Source organism: Neltuma alba, unplaced genomic scaffold, assembly GCF_004799145.2.
Source record: "Neltuma alba isolate B1F8T4 unplaced genomic scaffold, ASM479914v2 tig00012044_pilon, whole genome shotgun sequence".
Classification (NCBI taxonomy): domain Eukaryota; kingdom Viridiplantae; phylum Streptophyta; class Magnoliopsida; order Fabales; family Fabaceae; genus Neltuma; species Neltuma alba.
Window position 1 is genome coordinate 274,651 of NW_021636609.1, and position 26,753 is coordinate 301,403.

At 35.3% G+C, this 26,753-nt stretch overlaps 6 protein-coding genes across 6 annotated transcripts; 3 read left to right on the plus strand and 3 right to left on the minus strand.

Moving 5' to 3' along the window:
• Positions 1-1,086: 1,086 nt before the first annotated feature.
• Positions 1,087-2,005, plus strand: LOC114721516 (auxin-binding protein ABP19a-like). The gene has a single exon (XM_028907341.1). It carries the CDS (start codon positions 1,142-1,144, stop codon positions 1,769-1,771), a length of 630 nt encoding a protein of 209 aa, XP_028763174.1. The 5' UTR covers positions 1,087-1,141; the 3' UTR covers positions 1,772-2,005.
• A 2,448-nt stretch (positions 2,006-4,453) lies between these two features.
• On the plus strand, positions 4,454-7,147 carry LOC114721513 (nodulation-signaling pathway 1 protein). Its single transcript, XM_028907338.1, has one exon. It carries the CDS (start codon positions 4,920-4,922, stop codon positions 6,603-6,605), a length of 1,686 nt encoding a protein of 561 aa, XP_028763171.1. The 5' UTR covers positions 4,454-4,919; the 3' UTR covers positions 6,606-7,147.
• Positions 7,148-8,137: 990 nt separating this feature from the next.
• LOC114721514 (E3 ubiquitin-protein ligase SPL2) lies at positions 8,138-12,131 on the minus strand. The gene is made up of 6 exons (XM_028907339.1): positions 11,644-12,131; positions 10,735-10,836; positions 9,879-10,049; positions 9,576-9,697; positions 9,034-9,153; positions 8,138-8,734 (listed from the first exon to the last, which is right to left on the minus strand). Exons 1-6 carry the CDS (start codon positions 12,004-12,006, stop codon positions 8,446-8,448), a joined length of 1,167 nt encoding a protein of 388 aa, XP_028763172.1. The 5' UTR covers positions 12,007-12,131; the 3' UTR covers positions 8,138-8,445.
• A 3,460-nt stretch (positions 12,132-15,591) lies between these two features.
• On the minus strand, positions 15,592-16,983 carry LOC114721530 (monoacylglycerol lipase ABHD6). Its single transcript, XM_028907355.1, has 4 exons — positions 16,432-16,983; positions 16,219-16,311; positions 15,828-15,979; positions 15,592-15,706 (listed from the first exon to the last, which is right to left on the minus strand). Exons 1-4 carry the CDS (start codon positions 16,981-16,983, stop codon positions 15,592-15,594), a joined length of 912 nt encoding a protein of 303 aa, XP_028763188.1.
• A 2,484-nt stretch (positions 16,984-19,467) lies between these two features.
• On the plus strand, positions 19,468-20,155 carry LOC114721537 (uncharacterized). Its single transcript, XM_028907362.1, has one exon. The coding sequence runs from the start codon at positions 19,572-19,574 to the stop codon at positions 19,932-19,934; it is 363 nt and encodes a 120-aa protein (XP_028763195.1). The 5' UTR covers positions 19,468-19,571; the 3' UTR covers positions 19,935-20,155.
• Positions 20,156-21,614: 1,459 nt separating this feature from the next.
• Positions 21,615-25,956, minus strand: LOC114721517 (probable GTP diphosphokinase RSH3, chloroplastic). Its single transcript, XM_028907342.1, has 6 exons — positions 24,721-25,956; positions 24,450-24,635; positions 23,399-23,859; positions 22,827-22,985; positions 22,389-22,740; positions 21,615-22,124 (listed from the first exon to the last, which is right to left on the minus strand). The coding sequence occupies exons 1-6, from the start codon at positions 25,420-25,422 to the stop codon at positions 21,807-21,809; spliced, it is 2,178 nt and encodes a 725-aa protein (XP_028763175.1). The 5' UTR covers positions 25,423-25,956; the 3' UTR covers positions 21,615-21,806.
• Between the last annotated feature and the right edge of the window lie 797 nt (positions 25,957-26,753).

Consider the following 26,753-nt stretch of genomic DNA (forward strand, 5'->3'; position numbering starts at 1 on the left):
CTACCGCTAAAAGGAAAAGTGGACGATATTGACCTGCAATGTATTATATATATGCCTCTTTTCAATTACATTTCTTTATGTGTCCTTTAGTGATGAAATCTCCTGTTAGTCGGAGCGGGATGTCACTGCAATATATCTTAGCAGGATAAGCTTTCCTCTTATCCACACATTTGCATGGTTCCCTTTTGAGAGCACTTGAAGGCATTTAGCTGTCAAAATGTCTGCTTATGTGCTTCCTCTTCCTCTTCCCATGTGACACTGGACCACTTCCGAATGACTCTCCTGTTTTTGCCATCTGGCTGATATTGGCACTTCAAAAAATATCTTATTCTGCAACTGGCTGATATTGGCACTTCGAAAAATATCTTATTCTGCAAAACTAACTGGGAAAAAGCTTGCCTTTTTGTGGAAAGACGTTGATCATTTCTTGATTGAAAGAACAGTTTCATTTCTTGGGCATGGCCTTCACAATATGGAGATATAATCACCAGCGTTAACTTCCCAGCTGTGTCAATATGTACGCATTCCTCACGCAATTAATTAAACATCTCTAATCAGCAATCTGCTCAGACCATAATTTTATCATCCGATTAAGGCTTTCCTGTCTGAGGACCATAGTGGTAATCATTATTCATCTCTCGATTTCCTACTCCTGAAGAGGTTTTGGCAAATATTTTCAGGTAAATCCAGTCTGTAACAATTCTATTAAGCAGAATCTACTTTTGACATGCTTACAGATCCGTTCATGTTAGTATGATCTACCAATGACGTTGATAAAAGGTAAATAGGCCAAGCCAGTCATAAAAAGACATGGAACTATACTAGAAGTAAGCTCACTGAAAAATGTATGGAGCATGTTTATATGTCTTTTGTATGATTAACTTATTCTACTTACCTTAATATTCTTTTTGATGTTGCTTGAGGGGGGGACCCTATCAGCATTTAATGCCATAATAATTTGGGGGCATGGAACCTTTTTCCTCCTTGGCATTTGGCATCATACACTGCATGTGCATGGCCATATCTTTTTGCTCCAACTTGCAAGATCTGGTTCTTATATATACTATGATACCTTTCACATTCCCTTCGTACCAACGAAGTTCACACACATACACACACAAACTCATACACTCTGGTCAAGATGCTTCACATTCTCTTCCTCTTCTCTCTTATCCTATCATCATCATCCATATCCAATGCAGCAGACTTCTGTGTAGCTGACCTTATGGCTGCAGAAGGCCCAGCCGGCTTCCCCTGCAAGGCGGCTGCTAAGGTAACTGCAGATGACTTTGTGTACACTGCCTTAGCCAAATCTGGAAACACCACAAACATCATAAGTGCAGCAGTGAGCCCAGCCTTTGTGGCCCAATTCCCAGGTGTGAATGGGCTTGGAATTTCTATAGCCAGGCTAGACTTAGCCCCTGGTGGTGTCATCCCATTCCACACACACCCTGGCGCTTCTGAGCTTCTACTTTGTCTTCATGGTCACATCCTTGCTGGGTTTGTGTCCTCAGCTAACAAAGTTTATATCAAGAAGGTAGGTAAGGGGGAGATCATGGTTTTCCCACAAGGATTGCTGCACTTTCAGGTTAACGCTGGTAAAAACTCGGCTACTGCATTTGTTTCTTTCAGTAGCCCTGACCCTGGCCTTCAAATCCTCGACTATGCTTTGTTTGGTAATGACTTGCCATCTAAGTTGGTGGAAACAGTCACTTTCCTCGATGATGCTCAAGTCAAGAAGCTCAAGGGTGTTCTTGGAGGCACTGGCTAGGCTAGGCTAGGATAGGCTTAATCATCCGTTAATTGTCAATTGTTGTCCAGTATTAATTACTTGTTCATTTTTTTTCATTCCATTTTTCCACTGTTCTTCTGTTTCTTCCATTCTTACTTGTACGTGGTTCAAGTCAATCTCCTTGTCACTGAATCTTTCAGATTAATGATAGTAATAAATTTGTGTGCCAATTTCATCCTATCTTTCAATATATGGTTTGAGGCCTTGACGAACCTTATCCAGTGTCCCCTATATTTATAAATGAACTGTTGATATAATCAATACTTGTTCAGACTTCTGTTTATTTCCATTATTCATAGAATTAATTGTTCAGATTAATGTTGGTGACATAAAGTTGAGTTCGTTTGTTTGTTCTGATCTTTCAATGTATGGTTTGGAGGACCTTATCTAATATCTCATATGGGTGATAGTTATAATTGTGCATGTCAACGTTAAGCTGAGCTGCAAATTTTGTTTCTATTGTTTTTTCTTTTTAAAAGTTGGAATTTGTCTCTTGTTGGTCTTGCGTCATTTTAAATAGTCTCATCACTCAAAAAGAAAATGGTAGTCCCCACAAATGATTTTATGGAAAAATTTCATCTAAAGGACCAAAATTAAAATAAAGTTAAAATCAGATCAGATTGAAAAATAGGTACTGCAACTCATTCTCAGAAATTACGACATAATGTTCATGGTATTACAAAGATATTTTCATTGAAGAGTAATAATAAACATTATTGGTATATATATCTATCAAAAAAAGATTGTAACTTTAGCTTTGAGAAGTATTTCCGTAACTTCAACTTTAACTTTGAGAAGTACTCCTCTGATCCTAAATGTAAGACCCTTATACACACTAGTATAAGGGTCTTATATTTAGGACTGAAGGAATATTAATTTAGATTTATTTTAAACAGTTTATATTATATTCTCTTTATTTCTAGTTACAAGGTCCAATTTCGAGATTGACAAGCATTGGGGGGGGGGAGTTGTTAGAGTTGTTTGGTGTATATTCTGTTTTGCTTCTTTTCAATTCTACCTTTTAAATATATGATTTTCACAAGTCTAAATGAACTTTTATTATGATTTAATTATTTATGAGGGACGTATTTAAAAATATTTTCAAACTATTCCTAAAATTATGAAAAAAATTCTTATAAAAGGATGAATTATATTATTTTAAATAAGTGATTGTTCAATTTGATTTTGTCTTTCATACAAGAAAAAAGGAGCTAGTTATCTTTACTTGACTCAATCAAATAAAATGCTGGAATTATTTTAATTTAAGTAAAAGTCATCACAATCTTCGTCCAATAAACAAAAAGTATTTTTCCAAAAAAATTTTCTAATTCTATGAGAAAATAACCAATAAATTCGTGACACTCCTAAAATTTTTAGTAAATTTTTAGTCGAAATTGATAATGATTTCTTTAAAAACATACCTTTTTGCGATACATTTCCTCAAGAGTTTGCCATCTTATAATCCTCCGATCAAAAAATTAATAAATATTGACCAGCTTGGTGCCCACTGGCCGGTCCCATAATTAATCAATTTTAAATTTCTGTGCGAAAAACGTCACACTAATGAGAAAATTTCTTAATTTATTTAGCCACCTCAAATTTTCTTTATATTTATCCCCTTGACTTCCCAGCTCCAATACAGATTCTAACGCCCTTCAGTATTAATAATTTTTTGTCACATTTTTATGAAAAAAAAAAGGAGGGAAGTATAAGGTCAACTGGTTATAAACAATTTGGTACTGCAACAATCTCTCTACAATCATGTCAAATTAAATCATCCCTAACCACCATACTTAGGCGGACCCCAAAAAAAAAATTGTATACACATTTTAAAATTTAATTTTTAAGTTAAAATAATTTTAAAATGGAAATTAAGTTTTTTTTGGAGTACCAATTACAATTTTATTTTAAAAATTTAAAATACCAGTAGATTTTATGAAGCTATTTTTAATATGAAATCTTTACAATCACAAAAAGTAACCACCGTCTCTGTTTTAAACAGTTAGATAGTTACCATTTTTTTTTTTCCAGCTTTTCCATTCTTTAGATGCATAGGAAATTGACCATATTAACGAAAGGGCGTAAGTAATTCTAATATACTCCCATAGGCTTTTTTTTTTTTTTTTTGGGGGGGGGGACTTCGATTGCCCTTAAAATTTCGCAAAATGATTATTAATGGTCATGCTCTTTTCTTTCATGATCACTTTAAAATACAGGGTTGCATGATTATAAAAGAGTAAATTTAACATTTTTAAGATCCAGGTACTCATTTTTATCTCAAGTTTGCACGTACCTCAAGCAGATCAATTTACTGATTTAATCAAATACACATTTTAATCCCGTTGAACAAGTGAATTCGTAAGAAAAATTTTGACATTATTTCATTTATTAATTTATTAATATTAGTGCTCTGGCAGATTGTTCATACGACGATCAAGAGAGAAAAGGAAGGTTGAACAAATAAAAATTAAAACTCCAATTAGTATACATCAGCTTGGCAAACAAGAAATATATATATATATATATATATATATATCAGATGCAACTTCTCACATATTAATATACTAGGGAAGGAAAAATGAGTAAGGAGAACAAAAAGAATCCATTGGTTTCAACAACAAAACAGAGCACAAAGAGTTGAAATAGAGAAGCCTGACCAGACAAAAATAAGAATTTTTCAATTAGTCAAATATTGTCTGCCGTCTCAATGAGATTCAAAAAATTTAAAATAAAAATAAAGATCCCGTCACATCCCTCAACCTACATAGAAATTCCTCTATCCAATCCTAAAAGAATTAAGGTAGCCACCCAACACAAAGAAGAGACAGAGTTTCTTACTAACCTATGTAACCTAATCAAACCTTAATAAAACATCACATCCTCCAAATGAACAGCACACGAACAATTAGAAAATGCCCTGCCTTGTCTCTTTCATGAAACATCTCTGCCCCTTGCTACATTTTATAACTATTTTCCTTAAACATAATGAATAAAGAAATCAGCCATTAGCTTCTCATCTCTATCTTCTTCCTCTCGGGTCAATGATCCCACACACTATACTATTCCCTTCAAACTCTTCATTCCTTCAATCTCTCCATTTCCTGGATTCTGTCAGAAAAAAATTTCCATGGATCCAAACCCAGCATCAGATCACATTTTGGATTGGTTTCAAGGTTCTGTTTCTTACTATCCATCTTTCTTGGATGATCCGTATAACGCGGGTAGTATTCAAGACTATAGCTTGTGGGGTCAGGGACAAGACATTGGCCATGAATACCAGGTTGATGTTGGTCCTGGATCTCTCAATGCCGGCACCGGCACCACCGTGTTTGCCACCATTAATGGCAGTGAAACACCCACTGAGCCTTATATTTCAAAGAACCCGCCATCTTCTGATCTGTCAAAGAAAAGAAACGCTCCTGATGATTTATGTATCAAACCATCTCAGAATCACAAGTCCAAGAAAATTAAGAGCCGCGCAGCCAATGAAGCTGACAATGGAGATGCAGTTGTAGAGGGGCCAACGGTTAAGAAATCTGCAGGGAACAAGAAGGGATCTGCTAAGGCCAACGGGAATAACTGTAATAACGGTAACAACAAGGAAGGGAGGTGGGCAGAACAGTTGCTGAACCCTTGTGCTCAAGCCTTGGCTACAGGGAATCTGACCCGTGTCCAGCACCTCTTGTATGTTCTCCATGAGCTCGCCTCACCGTCCGGTGACGCCAACCACCGGCTTGCTGCTCATGGCCTCCGAGCACTGACGCAACATTTATCTTCTACTTCCTTTTCTTCCACCATTGCTTCTTCAGGGCCTCTGACGTTTGCTTCCACAGACCCAAGATTTTTTCAAAGATGTCTGCTCAAGTTCTATGAGGTTAGCCCTTGGTTTGCCTTTCCTAATAACATAGCGAATTCTTCCATTATGCAAATTCTTGCTGAAGAATCCAATAGTTCACAAACACTCCACATCATTGACATTGGGGTCTCTCATGGTTTTCAATGGCCAACATTTTTGGAAGCCCTGACTCGCCGGCCTGGAGGACCCCCTCCGCTGGTTCGCCTCACTGTCGTGACTGCACCAGTAGAAAATGACCAGAAAATGGAGACCCCATTTGCTACTGGCCCACCTGGGGACAACTTCTCTTCTAGACTCCTTGGTTTTGCCAAGTCTATAAACATCAATTTGCAGATAAATAGGCTGGATAATCATCCACTACAGAATCTAAATGCCCAAATTCTCAATGTCTCACCAGATGAAATATTTATTGTATGTGCACAATTTAGGCTGCACCACCTAAATCATAACACTCCTGATGAACGGAGCGAGTTTCTGAAGGTTTTGTGGAGCATGAAGCCCAAGGGGGTCATACTAAGCGAGAACAACATGGAATGTTGCTGCAACAATTGTGCGAATTTCGCCACTGGATTTGAGCGAAGAGTTGAGTTCTTATGGAAGTTTTTGGATTCCATAAGCTCAGCATTCAAGGGCCGGGAGAGTGAGGAGAGGAGACTGATGGAAGGAGAGGCTGCAAAAGCATTAACAAATCAGCGTGAGATGAATGAAGGGAAAGAGAAATGGTGCGACAGAATGAGAGAAGCAGGGTTTGTGGGGGAGAAATTCGGCGAGGACACCATCGATGGAGCTCGAGCTCTGTTGAGGAAGTATGATAATAATTGGGAGATGAAAATAGAAGAAAACCATACCAGTGTGGGACTATGGTGGAAAGGGCAACCTGTTTCTTTCTGTACCTTGTGGAAGCTAAGCAAGAACGATAATGGCGGATCAGCTTCATCATCGACAAGTCAGCTTTAGCCTTTAGGTGAGAAGCTTGGCTTCAGCAGAGAACCCTTCTGTACATCCAGATGTATCGCCTTGCTGAACTGAACTGGAATAGTTAGGATACGCATGCGAATTTCAGAGGCCAATAGTGGCATAAGAATTTTATTCTCCACACACCTCAAACCACTATCACCACAAAAACACTATGCCTGGTTGTTCAAGTGTAAGTCTAGATCATAATATTTACATTACTTGTATAAGATAGAGAGACTGCACATTCTTACTTCTGTTACTATTGTTTACGCTAAGTGGTTTTTTTTTCAGGGCAGATTGCCCTGCTTTAGAGTTTAACATTAGCGATGAGATATCTACAAAGCAGGACCCCATTTGAAAAGATATCGCACAACAAAAATCAGGTCTACCATTTCCGTTTTGTGATCTGCGTAAACATCGTAAACCAATTATTTCCAGAATGATACAAATATTGAACAGAAAATTCTGGGCCTCCTTTGAATTGAACATTCAAGCCTTGACCCGGACTGGCTTCTCAAAATCAAATTACCCAAAATAACATCATCCTTCGTTATTAACGGCTCTTCGTGCATCTAACAGCTAATGGAAACATAAATCTCGTCAAATGAAGCACTGTGGCTGCATCAAAGGTTGATAAATTAAGTAAATTCTTTCCTTTTTCAAGTGGGCATTTTACAACTGTACCGTTTGATTCATGAGGACATGCTAGATATACCTAAAAGTGGGACCGTTGAAAATATATTTCGAACGCAAGGGAAGAAATCCTAATTCAAAAACCCTAACGCTATGTTTGGTACGGGATTTTCAGAGGGGGAGGAGAGGGAAGTTGTTCCCCTCCCCTTGTTTGGCTAGTGTAATTTTTTAGGAGGGGAGGGGAGCTCGTTTGGTTAAGATGTTTTTTAAAAAGGAGAGGGGTTTTTCTTTCCTCCCCTTCTCTTCTAGCCTCCCCTCTAAAAGTGGGGTTTTTTTGGAGAGGAGGTGAGAGATAATATTTTAATTCCTTATATACCCTTTCAATTTGTTAACCTCTAATCAATTGTAAACATTTTTATATAAGATAGTCCTTTTAAGTATCTAACAAGAGGTTATTAAGATAATTGTCTCCAAAATTAATGAGCATTTGTAAACTTTTTTTTTCTCTTCTTCTAATTCCAAGAGGCTGCTGGTATTTTCTTTCACCTTTAGGGTCTTTTTTCTGATTGAAATCTATTACTTGTGACTTTTTATCTTAATATTCTATAAGTGTGTGACTGTGTCTTGTAAATCAAAATTGGTGAATTATATTATATATTTATAGTTATATCTTAACAAAATAAAAAAAAGAGAAAATTCATTTAAATTTTATGAGGTTAAAATAGTCAATTTTTTATTAGAACAAAATAAGGTAATATTAAAATTGCTCCCTCCCCTCCCCTCCAATCAATCCAAACAGGAGATCATTAAAATCCCCCCTCCCCTCCCCTCCCCTTCCCTTGATTAAAATCCCTCCCCTCTCCTTCCTTCCGTCGAGCCAAACATAACGTAAAGGGGCGATAGAGTTCTCTATATACACCGTAAACGGTGCCAACACTATACCTAACGGTTTCAAAACATATTTAGTTATCAACACAGAACTTTCCCAGAAAGGAGGGCCGGCTAAAACCAATCTATCAAAGTGATATTAAGAATATACAAATCATTCACTGGAATTCACAGGACCAATGAGGCAAGGAAGGATTCGGCATAATCTAGATCATCTAAACAGAAAAGGAAAATGCGACCCTTCTGCTAACCAAGATAGATGTGTTTCAGCAGGCATGCCAGGCTCGATGCAGGTAACCAAGTAGTAGCTACTGTCTGCTCATGATTCAAATATCCGCACTGAATTGCGAATTTCCTGCCTACAAACAGGACACTTAGGTGCCACTTCGCGCTCAACTGATATGGCACACCCTTGGCAACACACAAGATGCCCACAGGGAATAAACACAGAACGCCTTCTCCTCATCAGGCATATAACGCATAACTGTCCATCCGGAACCTCTTCCATCTCATTGTCTAAAATCTCAAATTCAGCATTATCATAGTTGGTTTGCCCTTGCTGCTGAGCCTGCCTCTGGTGCCTCCATTGTTTCCATCTGTTCCAGTTTCTGAAAACAATAGTACATCTTAATTGACTGAGCACCAACCCAACAAAATTATCATAATTTTTGCTCAAATTACAATTCTAATTTACTTATCGCGGGGAAAAAGACACCAAATGTCAAGTAGAAAAAAGCCTATCTCTACAAGCTGGTCAGAGCAAGCAAGGTTTACTATACCAAGCACAATGACTTGCTTTAGTCATCAACAATGATCCGAATGCATTCCAAACCCATTCAAATTTTACCCACGATAATAAAATAGAGTAAAATAAAACGGTAAAGCAACCAAAAAAAGAGAGGCATACCTCACGAAAGCATAACCAAGAATGCCCACTGACAGTGAACCCAGAATGATACCACTCCAAAAAAGTACCTTTGTTTTAAATTTAAGCTCCACAATCATCTGATCTTTGCTCATTTCAGACCTATAAAACACGTCAATCACTTCATATTATTTTTCAACAAGCAGCGTTGCCACAAGGATGAATAGCTTGCAATAACTTCTGGAGTTATGCGCATAACAAATCCCACTATGAATAAAGACAGTAGGCATTATTTAGTATCAAACTTATTTATGTAGCAAGAGAGAAGACTTGTTAAACGATTGCAGATGCAAAACATACATCCGGCACTTCGACAAAATATTACATGCTAGGACAACTGGAATGATACATTGCCATATTCCCAGTTCATACATTGGCATAATCACGATGACCCCAACAAAACCATGAATTATTCAGAACAGGCCACCCTAACCCTACAATGAGGACTAACTAAATAAAATAAAATATCACAATGCCAAAGGTTAAAATGTTTTTATCCAAGGGTTTAAAAAAAAAATTCTTACAGAAAATATGGCAGCTCTTTGCATGACTTAATTTCAGCAATTCCATTTCTAAAATAGCACATGCCAACAGCGCTGATATCCTTTCCCAAAGGCAGAATTTTCTCTTCATCCAGCAGCCCAACCTACAGAAAGGGCATGATGATTTTGATATATTATGTGCTAATGATATGTACAATTGCATTCGCAGAATTGAGTGAAAGCTCTAAAAAGTGTAATTCAGAGAGAGAATGACAAAAATATTGAACTTGAACACAACTCAACTTAACACTATGCATTAAAGAAGCATTTAAAATATTGACTCACTGGATACTCATGTCCAAAAAGTGCCTGTAAGAATGTGTAAGGAGAAGCATTTATCGGTTGCAATTTATGATAAACTGTAGTAAGAGGTAAGGGATGCCTTGAGCCTTCCAAATTGACAACAACATAATCACCATGAGGTCGCCGTCCACCATCAACGAGAACAAAGGGAACCTAAAAGGGAACCATGATATTTTAGTGGCTATAAGATTCATAAAACTAGAGAGATAAAGGATGAAGAAATTTAAACCATAGAAGACAACAGAGTCCTTTCAGCTAACCATAAAAAAGCAAGATCAATATCAGTGATCAAAATAAGAGATTCTTGAGGACCATCATAAGCCCAAACAGGCAATGATCTACAAGAACTATATTAGCATGTTCTCTTGGCTTTTCAGAGCCATCAGTCAGTCTATTAGACTATAATAATACAACCTTATCTGGGGTGTTATTCATCTTCTAGCCATTAAATCTGCCGGCTAGTCCTTTTCTACAAGTTTGGCTGTTTCTACTAAATCATATTACGCTGGAAACCGGAGACCAAACAATGGTTGTTTCATCAACAGGATATTCCCCCTTGACATGTTATTAACTCCACAAACTGATTGTGGAATAAAAGCGAAAAAAGAATATCTGAAACACTAATATCTTTATCTGCAATTCTTAGAATGGAAACTCCATTATTGCTTACTATGGTTTCTTTCATCCTAACTAGGATACTAAATTGTACAAGTAATATATGGTTTCAAGAAACTCAAATAACCAGTCAACTATTACATCCAAGCTATGTGATACTTTTAAATTGAAGAATTAGTTACACTAAATAAGAACCATCAAAGGCAACGAAGTTATGCTTTACCGTTCTTAAAGATGTAGATTCTTGCTGCCTCAAATTTCGAGCAAATAAGGCTCGGAGATCAGAAGTCCAACCGAAGAAGCCCTTCCATTCAGTATATATACACTTTATGACATGGAAATAAAACAAAAAGAAAGAAGAAGAGTTAATTTATCGCTGAATTGCAGGAAAAGATTCATAGAAATCAAGTTTACGCTCGCATAGTTGATGAGGCAATATCATTCGTCAATGAAATCAGGACTGTTTATCCTTATTCATCCAAACAAGTAAACAAATAGTTGAAGTAACACAACCTAGGGAAACAAACAGGCAGGCACATAGTCTAAAAGTTGACGTTAATCAGCACCAGGTAGCCGGCAACACATGGTATCACGACAATTTGGAATTTAATCACAAAAAAGTAGATCATCAAAACATTAAATATCAAATAAATTATATTCATTTGAAAAAATCATTATTAAAGTTTCAAGTTTCAACTTTCAAGGATACTTTCGTGACCAACCCCTTTGTCGGTCATTGACACTGTTACGTATGTGAAGTTTGCCCTGGGATTTATGAGAACCAAAACGAAATTGCAACAGGCATTACGAGCCACCATAGCACTGAGAAAAACATGGTCAAAGCATCACAAACCAACCCATCCGTGTGACCAAAGGGTAAATTCCACATTGACCTCGGCCTCTGCCTCATCAGCGAGATAACAATCTATAGATCACCAATCAATTCAACCAGACATGTATCACAACGTGGTGTCCACTAAGAACACAATTCAAGAAATGAGGAAGAATTCAAGCTCTCGGTGAATTTACCCCGACAGTGAATAGATTCTACAATGTTTAAGGCAATCAGCAATCTCCACCAAGTTGCCAAAAAAAAAGTTTTTATCCAGTAAACAGTGTAGAAGAACATTACCGTTTGAGTTCTCTGAATAACCACAGCGTTATCGCCAGACTCGCGAGAAACTAACACACTAGATCTTAAGCTTTTCCAGCCGCTCTCAACGGCAGACTTGGCCTCGACAGTGCCACGGACAATAACGAGTTTGTCGCAACCTTGGGAATCGCCGTCAGCGTCGGAACTGTCCAGAAGTGACCGGAGGTCAGAAACGGAGACAGTAGGGGCGACGCTGAGCTTGTCGAGCGCGGCGGAGTTAGCAGTAAGTTTGAGGACGGACCGAACAGCGGCATAGGCCAAGGCGAGACCCAAAATGGCGCCGTCGAAGGACAAGGCTAGCTGGGAAAAAAGGGATACTAGGGCTTGCTCGTGAGAGGACATAGTCGGAAATCGGCGTGAGCATCCCGATTCCCCGAAATTAGTGAATCCGATGATATCCCACCATACAGCACGGTTCGCCGGAGATGGAGAAAATGCAGGTGGCCCTCGACGACGTCGTTTGCGGAAAAACTGATATGGCCGCAGCTCAACCTGCAAAGATGAAGAATGAAAAGTTCTAGAGAAAGGCAAAAGAGTGACGTCACTAATTCTAAAGAAATATTTTTACATTTTTAAATTTGAGATTTTTTTTTTAGAATTTCTTCGTAACTCTTTGCCTGCTATACCGCCTTTGATAAAATTACCGCAAATTTTAATTAAGGTTAAAGGCGTACTTAGTATTTTAAAATATTTTTTTAGGTACATTTAGTATTTAAAATATTTTGTGATGCATCTAACATCTTGAAATATCATTTTAGGTACATCTTGAAGTATTTTTTAATATATCCAATACCTCAAAATATTTTTTAGGTGTATCTAATACTCAAAAATATTGTTTGGTCTATCCAAAACCAAGCCAAAAAAAATTACTTCACGATACTAGATGCACTTAAAAAATATTTTGTGGTGTTAAATGCACCACAATATATTTCGAGGTATTGAATGCATTTGAGAAAATATTTCAGAATGATAGACGCACTTTAATCCTTTAATTAATTTAAATATAATATATTAAAATTTTTATAAATATATTTTGCAAGAAATAATTTCAATGAGTTTTTTTTTTGCCAAAAACTTTCAATAAGTTCATTGTTTATTTTTAAACTATAAAGAGTAAAATAAACTTTACTCATTTTTTATGTTTAAAATTTTCCATTCTCTTGATTTCAATTACCTTTTTGCTGTTTAATTTTGTACATAAATATATCATCATCAACCCAAAAAAAAAGAAAAAAAATTATGCAAATAGAAACAATGGTAAGGAAAAACAGAATAGAGCTGGGAAAAAATCTCTTTAGCCAATAATTAGTGTAATTTTCGAGATATTTTTTATTATTTTTAAAATTATTATTTTATAATAACAAAGGGTTAGATAAACAATGAAGGATAAATCAATCAACTCGCGTTCACTTCAGTCTAAAAAAAAAAAAACTCGCGTTCACATTTTTTCACGTCCGCATTCCATACTCATCTTCTTGATGGACACACAGTACTCAACACTCAAGACATGGATGTTTTGGGTGCTGAGCAGTGTGGGGAGATCTTTTTTTTAACTGTTTTTTGCTACAAAAAATTCATATATATTAAAAATATTTTTTTATTAAGGTTTACCTAGCACTATGAAATAGGTTTTTAGGTGTATTTAGTATTTTAAAATATTTTATAATTCATATAATATTTAAAATATTCTTTCATATGTATCTAGTGTCTTAAAATAATTTTTTTATTTTTTCCTTTTTTCACTACAAAAAAATTATACGTATTAAAATTATTTTTACTTAAAGTTCATCTAACACTCTAAAATATTTTTCAGGTATTTTGAATACTTTAAAATATTTTATGATTCATCTAGTAACCTAAAATATTTTTTCATATGTATCTAGTGTTTTAAAGTATTTTTTATTTTGTGATATTGCATCACAAAATATTTTCAAATAGTAAAAAAAATATTTCAATATACTAAATAAATCACAACAGACTTTAGAATACTAGATCCTTAAATATTTTTTAAAGTGCGTCCAGTCACAAAATATTTTAAAATAATAAATGCATATGAAAAAATATTTTAAAATAGTGAATGAACCATAAAATACTGTAAAATATTAGATCCTTAAATATTTTTCTAAATGCATCATCACAAAATATTTTAGAAAACTGGACATACATCAAAAAACATTTTGAAAATATTTCAAAATACCATAAAATATTTTAAAATATTGAATGTACTTGAAAAAATATTTCAGAATAGTTGATTAACCTTAATTAAAAATAATTCTAATACATATAATTTTATTTGTAGTTGAAAAAAATAAAAACAAAAAAATAAAGGTACAGTGCTACTCAGCGCTCAAAATGTCCACATTTTCAATGCTAACTGAGCACTCCACGCTCATGAAGATGATGAGCACAAAATAGGACGCCATTTTTTCCCACTCTGAAAAAATCAATCAATTGACCCAAATTCACAATTCTTATATTTTTAAAAAATATATAATACCAATAAATACAGTTTTATTATGTTTTAATTTATCTTATCCTTGCATATTTGTTGCTCCATTATTTCCTGAAAAGGAATTGCCACCGTTCTTTAACGAAAAAATCACAGCAACTGTGCGCTATGCTATTTTTTTGAAAAGAAAATTGTTGACTTTCAAAAATTACTACTCGATCCTATTTATAGAATATTTCTAATATATTTTATACAGTCCAAGAAAAATCTTAAAGTCTTAAAATACATTGACTCCGCCTTAAAAATATTCTAACTTTTCAACTTTACACATATTTAATATAATATATACACTTTTTTAAAAAAAAAATCTATACTATAATAAATAAAAGATAAAATAGTATATTCACATTAAAAATAAGATCAAGAAAAACTTCACTTGCTCTCCCGGTGCCCTCATATACTAGGAAGTAAAATGAAGATCACCAGGCAGTTTCGAATAGCTTTCTAGTTTAGTAACATAAAAATTCTCATATAAACAGGAGATTGTAAATTCAATCCTGTGGTTAACCAAAAGATTTAAAGAGGCAGATTTGCCTTCATTTGGGGAAAAAAACAATTAAAGAGGCGTAAATTAATGTTTCGGATTTAAGTGAGTTGGGTCGAGCTCACAAAAATCATGCATGCCTTTAGATTTACAAAAGTTACTTATAAATTACCTACCAATAAAGTCCTCACATTAGTAAAGAAGGATTTAATTTCATAAACTTATGAGTTATGAACCAACTTTTTACCAACTAGACCACCATTTAATGGCATCATATTTATCTCAAATTTCAATTTGTTCCGGTAACTTGCTGCGATTATAACATGTCATTTCCCACCATGTGTATAGTTAAAATCACGACAAGCGTTCTTGTATCAGTTATACGAGTATTTTGGGAGGACGATAGTTGAATCCCAAAGTATCAATTTAGTAACAATACCTGATGAGGTATCTGACAAATAAAATACTACCTTCGATCCTAATTATTAATTATATGACCTCGTTATAAATAAGATCTCATAATTAGAACTGGAGCTAATATTTTGTAGATATGGATTCAACTAGTTACAAATAAGATGAGGCCACAAAACTAGAATAGATGTGATTGATGACAGAATGAAACAGTAAAATTTATATATACTGGTTCTAAATATAAGACCTCTTATATAGTGTATTTTACATTATAAAAAGGATTTTATATTTAAGACCGGAGGAAATACTAAAATATAATGAATCCAATTAATCCAGATGTTACAGCCTTCTCTTCATGTGCGCGATATCTACACGCACTGTTGTGTTGATACGATATCACAGAGATGAGGTACGTGCGTAGGAGTTTAATTAGCTTCCTTGTGCCCCTCACCATAGTTCTGTATGCTTCTTTGATTTCTTCAACCCAAATCCAGTTATTTACACAGTACACTATGGTTAATAATTATTGGTTTTGGAGGAATGAAATGATGGAGTTGTTCATGGCAAGAGGGGAATCAAAGTTGAGGGCATGGCCTGCGTCCTTCATGACCTGTACCTTGGCTCTTCCTTCCAGATGTCTGCGATATATTTACCAGTCTATTCATTATCAAATTAATTAATTAATACTACTATTAAACACTTCTACATATTCTCATTCATCACCTCATCATCTTCAAATTAAAACACACAAACACTTACCTTTGCAATTCGTAGGCTTGTTTTATGGGAAACATTCTGTCCTTGTCGCCCCAGATTATCAATGTTTCCTTCATACATACGTACATTAACAACGAGTCAAATCTTAACATAATACTAAATGCAACACATTTCAATACCACAATATACTCCCTCTGATCCAAACAAAGAGCACATGTTAGAATAAATTTTCAGGGTACACATTGGAGATGGAGGAAGAGAAGATAGATAAACAAATTTGAATAGGAATAAATTAAAATTAAGAAGTTCCTTTCAATTTAAACACACATTTAATGAGTTAATCATTTTTCCTGACTCTGATGAGATAGTTGAAAGTGACTTATATTTAGGACGTAAAAGTACATTAGTAAAAGATTTGGACTAAAAAAAATACCTGAATTAAAATTCCAGGCTTTGAATCTGCTTCTCTATTTAATAAGTAGTCTAGAATCTCACATTTCTCCTTCCGATTTTCCTTTAGCACCGCCTTAATTATAACAATTAACGATAAACCCCAAAACAATCAATCTCACAAAATTATATTAAATATTCCAACGCGTAACCACAAAATAAATTATTACGAATCTAATTGAAGTTTGAATTTTACCTCGATGGCCTCTCGCAGGATAAAATCTGGCAACCTTTGAAGCAAATCAAATCTGTGCAAACACAAGTTTAACAAACAACGAAGATCTTCAGGATTCTCTGGCACAAGCAATTCCAATGGACTCCTTCCAATCTTATTCAAATGCTCCGTCTTCTGTTCTTCCGTATAGCAAATCCCACTGCTCACAATCACAACCTTTTCCACTTCCTTAGGGCACATCTCAGCAATTTTATAAGTCACGTACCCTCCATAACTAATTCCGGCCACACTGAACCTATTCACACCCAGTTTCTTCATCCCTTGGACGACGCATTTGGCTTGGAAGACGTCGGACCGGTCGGATCTGCCGGAGTAGGAGTCGCCGAAGAACAAGAGGTCAGGCACGAAGAGGTTTACTTTCCGAGACAGGTGCCAGATTTGGCAGAAGAATTGCCACCTGGACGATCCGCCGAAGCCGTGAATTAGGATTAGGTTTGGCTTGTGGGGATTTATTGTCGTGGGCACCCAGAATTGCATGACGGTTTTGTTGTCGTCGTCGTCCGGCGAGATCATGCATGGGGACAAATTGGACAACCTGAAGTTAAGTACTAAGAGAAATTCAAAACCAGCGATCAGAACACGTACTAGGTTTGATGCTAAGCGGAGAAACAAATGTAGGAATAGTAATCGCAGTGTTGTGTTGTAGAGAGAGAGTGCTAGGGTTAGTATGTTTTTGCTGATAAATTGAAGAGAAGAGAGAGGAAAACACAAAAGCTTAAACCAAATTCTGGTTCTGATCTTCATTTTATGAATGTGGTGGAAAACTCAAGTCTTTAACCTCGGCTGAATCAAATTTGAATTTGACGAGCAGTGAAAGAGAAGAGAAGATCAGATCTGCAGGCACACTCCATTGAAGGAGAATTATCAGACTGATAATGTTTGATTAAATTTTTGTGATTAATTTGATTTAAAGAATATGGGGTTGGATTAAATCAAAGGTACGTAAGCACTTTTTTTGGCGAGATAATTAATTTTGTACGGGTCTTCAGATCACTTACACCTGACAGTGTAACTGACGAATTAGCTATTTACGTCCAGTATTAATGCTTTCAACTAATCAACCAACATACACACAAATTCTGATTATTTATTTGCTGAGGCTAAGATTTGATTTTAAACGTGTTTATTTTTTTGGTAGTAGGATAAACATGTTCATTTTAACATTTCTTTGTTTTAAAATACATGTGTTTTGATTCTGAAATAATACGACAGATACATACATATGTATGAATTATTTTACAATTCAGCATTATATATGTATGTACGTATTTGGGGAAAGAATGAAATACATACATATGTATGAATTATTTTACAATTCAGCATTATATATGTATGTACGTATTTGGGGAAAGAATGAAAGATCATATACATGTGTTACTTATACATTCATACACACAAAATTATTAATAATCAATCAAATGAATTATAAATCGATCGGCAAGTAGTTATATATATAAATATATTTAGAGATTATATATATATTTTGATCAAATTAATTAAAACGCCGTCATAAGATTGACCCCAGAAAAAAGAGATTTTATAATAATACTCCTCATGTTCTTGATGTAAGGCATAATTAACTAATTTAAGTTCATTAATGATAATAGTTAATTTGGTTAATATAATTTTTTTTCAAAACATTTTAAACATATTTCTTAATTCTCTATCTCTCTTTCTTACTTAATTATTGTAGAAGAATATCAATAGAGTTAATTTAAGAAAAAAATAATAAACATATAAAATAGGTCTTACATATAGAACTAATATTAACTCTTTAATTAGATTGCTGAAAGAATAACTTTTTTTTTTAATTCTATGTGAATTAGTTCCTATATTTAGAATAAAAGGATGGTAACTAATTTTATATTTAAAAAAGAAAAGAAAAGTGTGTACTTAACCAAGAAGCAGCCAAGATGACTCCGTGACAATGTTGCTGTTTGGGTTTCTGATGACACCGTGCGCCAAAAGCCCAAAAGTTTTATATAATACGCGTGAGTCTTTTTTCGGTCTGTATAATACGCGTGAGCCTGCTCCAACACGTACCAATAAAAAAGCCACTAATATAGTAGTACTACCTATTACCTAATCTTTAATATAAAATTTACTTAATCAATTTGTATAGATTAAGAAAATAATTAAATTTGTTATTTGTTAAAAATATGTATAGGTTTTCTTTAAAATACCTTTTTTAAATTATTTGAATTGAAATTATCATTTAATGCAAATTCCGTTAATATATACAACCATTAAGGTTAATTTGGATAAGTAACGAGAACAAAATAAATTAAAGTCTGATATTTAGAACTAAATTCAACTCTATACTAACTCTTATATTAGGTATAGAACGTAGTATTAATCAAGAAAATTTGTTATGAAATACCTCTATTTAAATTAGATATGTTGAATTAATAATAGTTAACGATGTACTCTCAACAATTTTTTTTTTTTACCAGCATTCAACAAATTATTATTAGATCAATACATATTAAATATTCTGATGAACACTAAAGGTGATTGTTTGTTTGAAGTGATATAATCATGCCTTTTCCACAAACTAAGCAATTGATGAGTATGGTTATAGTTATTTTACAGGTGTTTTCCAACGTCTTTAAAAAAAAAAAAAGGAAGAAAGGAAGAAAAATTGATGGCCATGGCCCAATAGCAGAAGAAGGCACCAATAAATATACAAAATATACCTTACTTGCATGCCACTGAATCTCCTTTTTTCAACTTTATATCAATTTTGTCAATTCTTCAATCCCCTTTGATTCAGCTTTTAACTTTTTGGACGGCTGTTTGTCTATCACTTGCCACCCCAGCTCCAACTGGATTCCTTAGTCCATTCCCTACCATAATCCTTCAATTTTAAATCACCACCAAATAAATAAGTTTTTTTTAATTATTTAATTTAAAACATAATGGTTCCAAAACAAATTAATCCATTGTCATGTCACAATATTTTTGGGGGGGGGGGAAGCTACCTATTCTTACGATAATTAAAGCTAACTCTTTTAAAATATAATTCTAACTCCTTTTCTCCATTATAAATGTCTTGCAAGTTACAATTTTGATTATAGAACTTCCCTCTTCAGAGCGCATCAATGGCTAGTACCTCCTATCACACATACTCAGGCCAGGGCTCTTCTCAGAGATCGTTGGCTATGGTGTTGGCTCTTGCATCAGCCGTGGTTTTGTCTCCATTGTATAACATGAAGCCAAAGAGTAGCGATGGGAGCTACTTCGAATCAAGATGGAGCTCTGGTTTTGTTCTGCCTATGGTTCTTGCTGGCCTCATCATCGCCATCAGGACCAGCTCTTCTTCATCTTCTTCCTTGCTTCCATCTCCAGAACCTTCTTGGGTCCTCAGAATTGGAGCCTCTTCTTGGGGCCTTGCTGGGGTTTTGATCATGCTCATCCTTGTTCTTTACTGGCAAGCCTCAGTTCAGGAGTTCTTCTGGAGATAGACATCAGAGTCTGAGATCCATTGCTGCTACTGGTATACTATCTCTCAAGTAGAAGGATCTGAGTTTGAGAATTATATCAGAGAGATCTATGTATGGCTCTGCCTTTTTTCCACTTCTCGTGCCATAGCTAGTAAGTTTTTAGTTGTGATGACTTGTAAGTTTTATGTAATAATATGAGAATTTAAGAGGTATATAGTTAGCAATTGAGGCTCTTGTTCTAATAATTCGGTGACAGAAAATGGAAGTTGACGAAGCTACAGAGTGTAGCTTAGCTCTGTTTCAGGTTCTAACAGCGGAATGTAGCCTAAACTGCTGAGTTGAGATATGATGTTGAATGTGTGATTACAGTGGCAGAACCAGGTCACCAACAGATAGAAAATAATACTGAGAATATAGAAAACGTTAGCCTGTCTATGCGAGATAGGAAGCAATTCCAGAGAAGAATAATTCCAAAAAGAAAAGCATAAATTAAATGGAATAATGAGTTCAGTCTAAAATGAGGGAAAAGTATGGAGGTCCATGTTTGATGGAGAGCAATGGGGCATTCTGCATTTCTGCTCTTCACAGAAAGTGCATAGGAGAACGAGACTTCAGAAGTTTGTCAGTAATTGCACACTTGAAACTATGCTGAGGACTTCTTGAATAACAATATTCCGTTATTAAACGCAATTCCAAACTACAAAATGAAGTTACTGATCTAAACTCTCCTAGAAGGGCTGTTTGGATGCTTCTTAGAATCATGGTTTTCTTTTAAAAAAAAAAATCATAGTTTTGAAGAGAAAACTATAATTTTAAGGAAAACCATGCAAATCACTAATTGATTAGTCATGCCAAGACTATTGTTTCAACTTTCAAGGCTAAAATCATGATTTTCTATTAAACCAATTTTTTTCTACTTTCTGAATGAAATACCATGATTTCATCAATATATATGTACACATATTAATTACTAATTAGTTATATAAATAATAAATTGGTTTTACGCACATATATATCATTTATTTATTATTTATATTTTTTCTGTAATTTAAAAGAATGATTCTTACAATATCCATTCAAACACTCATTTTATTGGGAGAGGAGTGTCTGCTTCCCTCTCTCTGCTGCCTCCCCCCTTTTTCCATCGTCTTCCTTCCTTCCCAAATTTTTTTTTGGTTTCTTTTGATTGCTATCTTTTGAAAAATCATAAAAAAAAATTTTTAAAAAAGCTTTATTTTTCATCCATAAGATATCAAAATGTCACTTGTTAAATATAGAATCTGGTAATTAAAAGAAATAAGAAAAAAAATATTTGAGAAGGAAGGGAAAATGATTGGGAAGCAGGGAGAAAGCAGCAGACACCCCCTCTCCCATTTTATTAAGATCACTTTTTTTTTTTTTTTTGCAAAATCTATTTTAAAAATAATTTTTTTATTACTTTTCTACTAAAACCATTCACTAAAAGCTAATCTAAACACCACAATCCTCCCTCAATCACAACCGGCGTCTTTATTTGTGCCAGGAAGATCTTAAATTTCAAGATTATCGTTATTGTTATTTTTTCAAAGTACATACACAAGTCATTTCATATCATAATTCTTTTTTTTTTTTCTTTTTTCAGCATTCCTTTACCAAATAACTCCCGGATGTCTGCTCAATAGTTGGAGAGCGATGTGATTAAAATTACGAGGAATAATCATGGAACCACGCAAACCTTAAAACCATATGGGCTGTGACAAATTTAAGAGGAACAATACATATTATCAATCATTCAGCAGCACATAGTCGGATCAAGTCAGTGAGTCCCTACCAAAAGACATTTACATCCATATTCACATACAACAATTGTCACAACACAACATGATGTACTGGCATACATGCAAACACCAAAGGTCAGCTTGTTGAGCCAGCCGTGCCACTTGCAGCAGCAGCAGCAGGCACTAAGCTTGATATTGTTAAGCCTCTGTCATACATACGCTGGATTTCTTCCCGATACTCTGTTAGCGACTTATCGGGTATGGCCGGAGAAAGCTCCACCACGTCTCCCATCTTCAACTTGCATGCTGGATCACTTACAGGCTCATGGTTCAGCCTTAGCCTCAATTCCTTCTTCAGTGAAACTCCATGTGGGGTCCATCTAGAGCTTCCACGCCCAGCTCTTTCCAACAAATCCATTACTGTTGAGTTTGCAGGGAACTCTTGGACAGACATCTGCACATCCACTAGACACAATTAATATTTCAGGAGTAAAAAAAATATTAAAGTAGCATGTCATTGTCTAATCTCCCAAGTAACGGGAAGTTTACATAAAGAAAACGAGCATGAGGTTTGCAAAGAAAATCTTTACCCCTACATTATTTTATATTGACATGCTTCCCCATACATTCACAAAGACTGAAAAATTAGCGCCGCCATTTATAGCAGTGAAAGAAAGACGAAACTTGAAGTTGAGAAGTATAGATTAGGGTCACGAACCTCATCATTCTCAATCATGATTACAAAAACAGGACCATCCTGACCAGAATGAGGTTTATAGCAATATGGACAACCATCCGCATGAAAAGGAAACTTGCATGCTGGCTTGATTGAATCAGCATATCCAGCAGATGAAGGACCTTTACTCATCGTCTCACAATGCCAAGTCACAACATATCGAGCCCACTCAACCATCTGAAGTACAAATGAAGAATGCTGGCAATCACCTTCCTTATATCTCCAATGTGCAGCAAATCCAAATTCTGCTTGCAAATGCATCTCTCTCGTCCTAATTTGTACTTCAATTGGAACTTTGCCATCACCCATCACTACAGTATGCAGAGATTGATACCTATAAATTACAGAATCAAAGTTAGATGAAAAATAGATAACAATACGTATAGAGCATGGACCACCAACATTCCTGAGATGACATACCCATTGAACTTGGGGTGACTTATGTAATCTTTCAGCTTTCCAGGCACCTCAGACCATAGATGCTGAACAACTCTTAAGGCTCTATAGCAGTCTTCCTCGTTGTCAACAATCAAGCGCAGCCCATAAATATCATGGATTTTATCCATGGTTAGCTTCTTTCTGATAATAGATAAATCAACAAAACATTAAGGGTCTTAACTGCACAAACAATATATAGTTCAGCATTTCTGCTATTAAGGATGCAATGTTTGTTCATTAGCAAATAGTAGTTTTATACATTTCTATGTGATAAAATAAGAAATAGCTTAATCTCTAACGATCCAAACAGCAGTTTGAATCTGTAAATGAGCGTTCACGTCAACAGCAATTATCTCCCATCTCAACCAAATGTGTAAAATTTGAGCCCCAAAAAACAAAAAAATTGTGTAGTTTATTCCTGTTTAAACAATCTTTCTTCACCTTCCAAAAAAATAACTCGTACCATCTTTGCACAATTTTCTAACATGCCAAATAGAAGACAATAAGCACAACTTATGCAGCTAAATAGATCCAGGGAAAGAGAGATGACGTACTTCAACATTTTGCAATAAGTACTATACAAGCTCTTGTGCCGCCCGGAAAGGACATGATAAGAAATGCCTTCATCCTGCAATGCTTTCTCTAATTTCTCTTTGGCAGAAGTGATCATAACATCATCAATTGACTCCACAAGCTTTGATGACAGCTCCTTGTATTGGTCTGGGTTGAGGTACTTAAAACACAAATTTCCTAACTGTTCCTTCCAACTAGATATTCCCAAGCGATTAGCCAAAGGTGCAAAAATCTCCAAGGTCTCTTTTGCAAACCTTTGTTGCTTTTCTAATGGCAATGCGTCTAGTGTCATCATATTATGCAACCGATCTGCCAATTTAATAAGGACAGCTCTTGCATCAGCCATGGCAAGGAACATAGTATGCAGTCGGTCTGCCTCAGCTGATTTGCTAGCAGTATCATTATCCCGTGCAAGCTTGCTTAAGTGGCTCAACTTAGAAACCTGAAGTGCCATAAAGATTAGTGAGGATCTTCAAAGGATAAAACTATCACAAATCCAAAAGTTCTAAGTAAAGACATTTTGGGGTATAAATTCCAAATTTCAAGACGCAAGATCACAATTCAAATAAAGTCAGTACATTAGATAACAAAAGCGTTATAAACATCCCTAAATGCTAGAAAGAAAGATAAAGAAATTCATCCCTAAACATATTGAAAGTTCTATTGCTACTACAACCATATAGAATCATTAAGTAAGCGCTTGAATCCTGCCATGTACTCCAATTAAGCTGAATCCCAGCTACTTTGGACAACTTATGCCATTTAAATAAAGGAATCTATACCAACTGAACCAACCTAGTGGGAAAACCTAGCTCAATCTTCATTAAGGCCCATCCATATTAAATTTGACCAAATCCTACCTATCAACTTACACAATCCATAAATGCATAGAAATATTAATACTGCAATAGACTTGACATCGAGTACAAAGGAGAGGTTAATCTAAGTGCTAATTTAGAACATACGGATTAAAAATGCACAATTGCAGTACATCTAATGTTATGGATATGAATCAGTAGACATTTTCCTCACCCCTTCAACTAAATCGGCAACCCCAGTACCAAACGTCCTCAATAAATAATCGTATGTCACAAAGGAATCATCAAGGGTGTCATGCAGAAGCCCTGCAGCAACAACTGTGGAATCGGCACCAATCAAGGCGAGAAGAACTGCTGTTTCCACACAATGGTGCAAATATGGATCACCAGAAGCTCGCATCTATAGAAAAGGATTCAAATAGTTAAACTCGCATCATTAAGACCGTGAAACATAGCATATTTGAATTGTAAAACTTCCAATTTACCTGCCCTCTGTGGGCTTGCTCGGCTTCATAAAAAGCCTTGATTACGACGTCTTCACAAAAGATTTTGTGCCTCAATTGGGCATCCCGTAGCAACTCTTTAGCGTATGGCTCAGATCTATCCCCCACAAAAACATCTTCAAAATTGAAGGTCAATTCATCCTCTAACGCAGATGAAGCCAAATCTAAGCCACCACGAGAAACCTCAACACTTGGCGAATCATGATCTAAGCAGATTCCTACTGCATTTCTCACAAACCCATCGAACATTTTAGATGTCCCACCTCGAATTGAGGTCTGGTAACTCATATTCCCACTGACAGCGCTACTGCTACTAGAAATTGGTCCTTGGAAGACCGAAACTGGACTCGGTTCCCTTTTCCAAGAAGAACCAGCAAACTTACTCGGAGAATACGAAAAGGAGCTGCTCAATTCTTCCACTCGGTCGTGCCTCAAAGTGCCCAGTTCTTCTCCTCCGCCAGATAAGCTCGATAACGGAGCATGCTTAACCGTCGGTGAAGAGAACAAGCAGGAAAGGCCACCCATTAATGACTTCTGAGACGTGGATGCCGTATTCGAAGACGACGAAGAAGATCGAGACCCCAATTCTAAGTCAGACGCATGCCCATTGATCTGGCAGGAGTGCGGTGTCGAACAAACACTGCTTGGAGGGCTGCCGTATAAAGCTATAGTCGAAACCGCCATGCTCGATAACTTGCAGCGTCTGCTTCTTCTACAGTTGGATTAGAGATTCCCAGCTCAAGGAATAAGAAATTTTTTTCAGATATACTCGAATAACCCCAACCAATTCTGCAGAATAACCTAATTATTTATAAGCTCTTTCAGAAAACAGGAAGCAATTTCTGGACAGCCCAATGATTTTCAGATACCCAAATCACTTTCCCCTTTTTCACCGACCTAGTTACTATTCACCGATACCAAGTTTCAGAAAAGTGACACAACCAGAAGAAAAGTATCTAACTTGTCTGTCTGTACAGAGAGGAAACGGAGGGAATTCAAAGATTCAAAATCAAAATCTGATTGGAATTTATAGTAAAGGAGGAGGAACTGAACTAGTGTATTTACATAATAATGTCTACAAAGATGGGAATATATAACAAACAATGAAGAAAGAGCCCTAAATAGAGGAGAATTTACAAGATATTAACCCTAAAGCTTTCAAGGAAAGAGAGTATGAAACGATGGGCAATGGAGAAAGGGAGAAAAGCTGCATCTTGTATGTTATTTTCAGTGGCTCCGCGGAACTTGCTTTCTCCAGGGGCAGGGGCCATGGAAAGCAAATGTGCAATTACTGAGTTGCCCCTCGACCGCAAGCATATTTCTTTTTGGTCCGAATGCCATGGATGGGATCGGATCTGGGTTTCTGCTCGATAAATCTAGACAAAACTTAAGGGTTAAAAAACTCTGATAAAAGAAAAAGAGTTAGAAAACGTAGATATGAGGTTGGCCAAAAAAAAAAAAAAACAAAGGGTATGAGAAATGAGAATATAATACAAGGGAATAAAGCGGTGCTCTTTTTTTGTAAAAAGAAAAAAATTAGGTGAGATCTCGAATCAAGATTAATTAATAATTTTAATAATAGCAGATGCTCTGCCTGCCTGATAAAATCGTCCAGTAAACTTTTTTTTAAAGAAAATTTAAAAAAAACTGTTGAATTTTAAAATTCCAAATCAGTATTAGTTACTATAATAGTAAAGAAAATGACTAAACTTAAAAAGTAAATAATAACATATTTTTGTAATAATTTCTGATTTGTCATTTTGAAATTCAACAATTATTTTTTTGAGATTTTTTTTATTGAGATTTTGGGATTTGATGTAATAAGACAAATAAATTGCAATTGTTTTATCTTTAGTTTATTTTTTACTCTAACTTAATTATAAATATAATTTCCTTATCAAAATAAGAAACTTTCTTACGGTAATCTAAGATATTGAAATTTTTTGCCAGCCATTCTAAAATATTACACCTCCATCCTCCTTAATTATATGTATTAGATAATTAGAATTATTTCT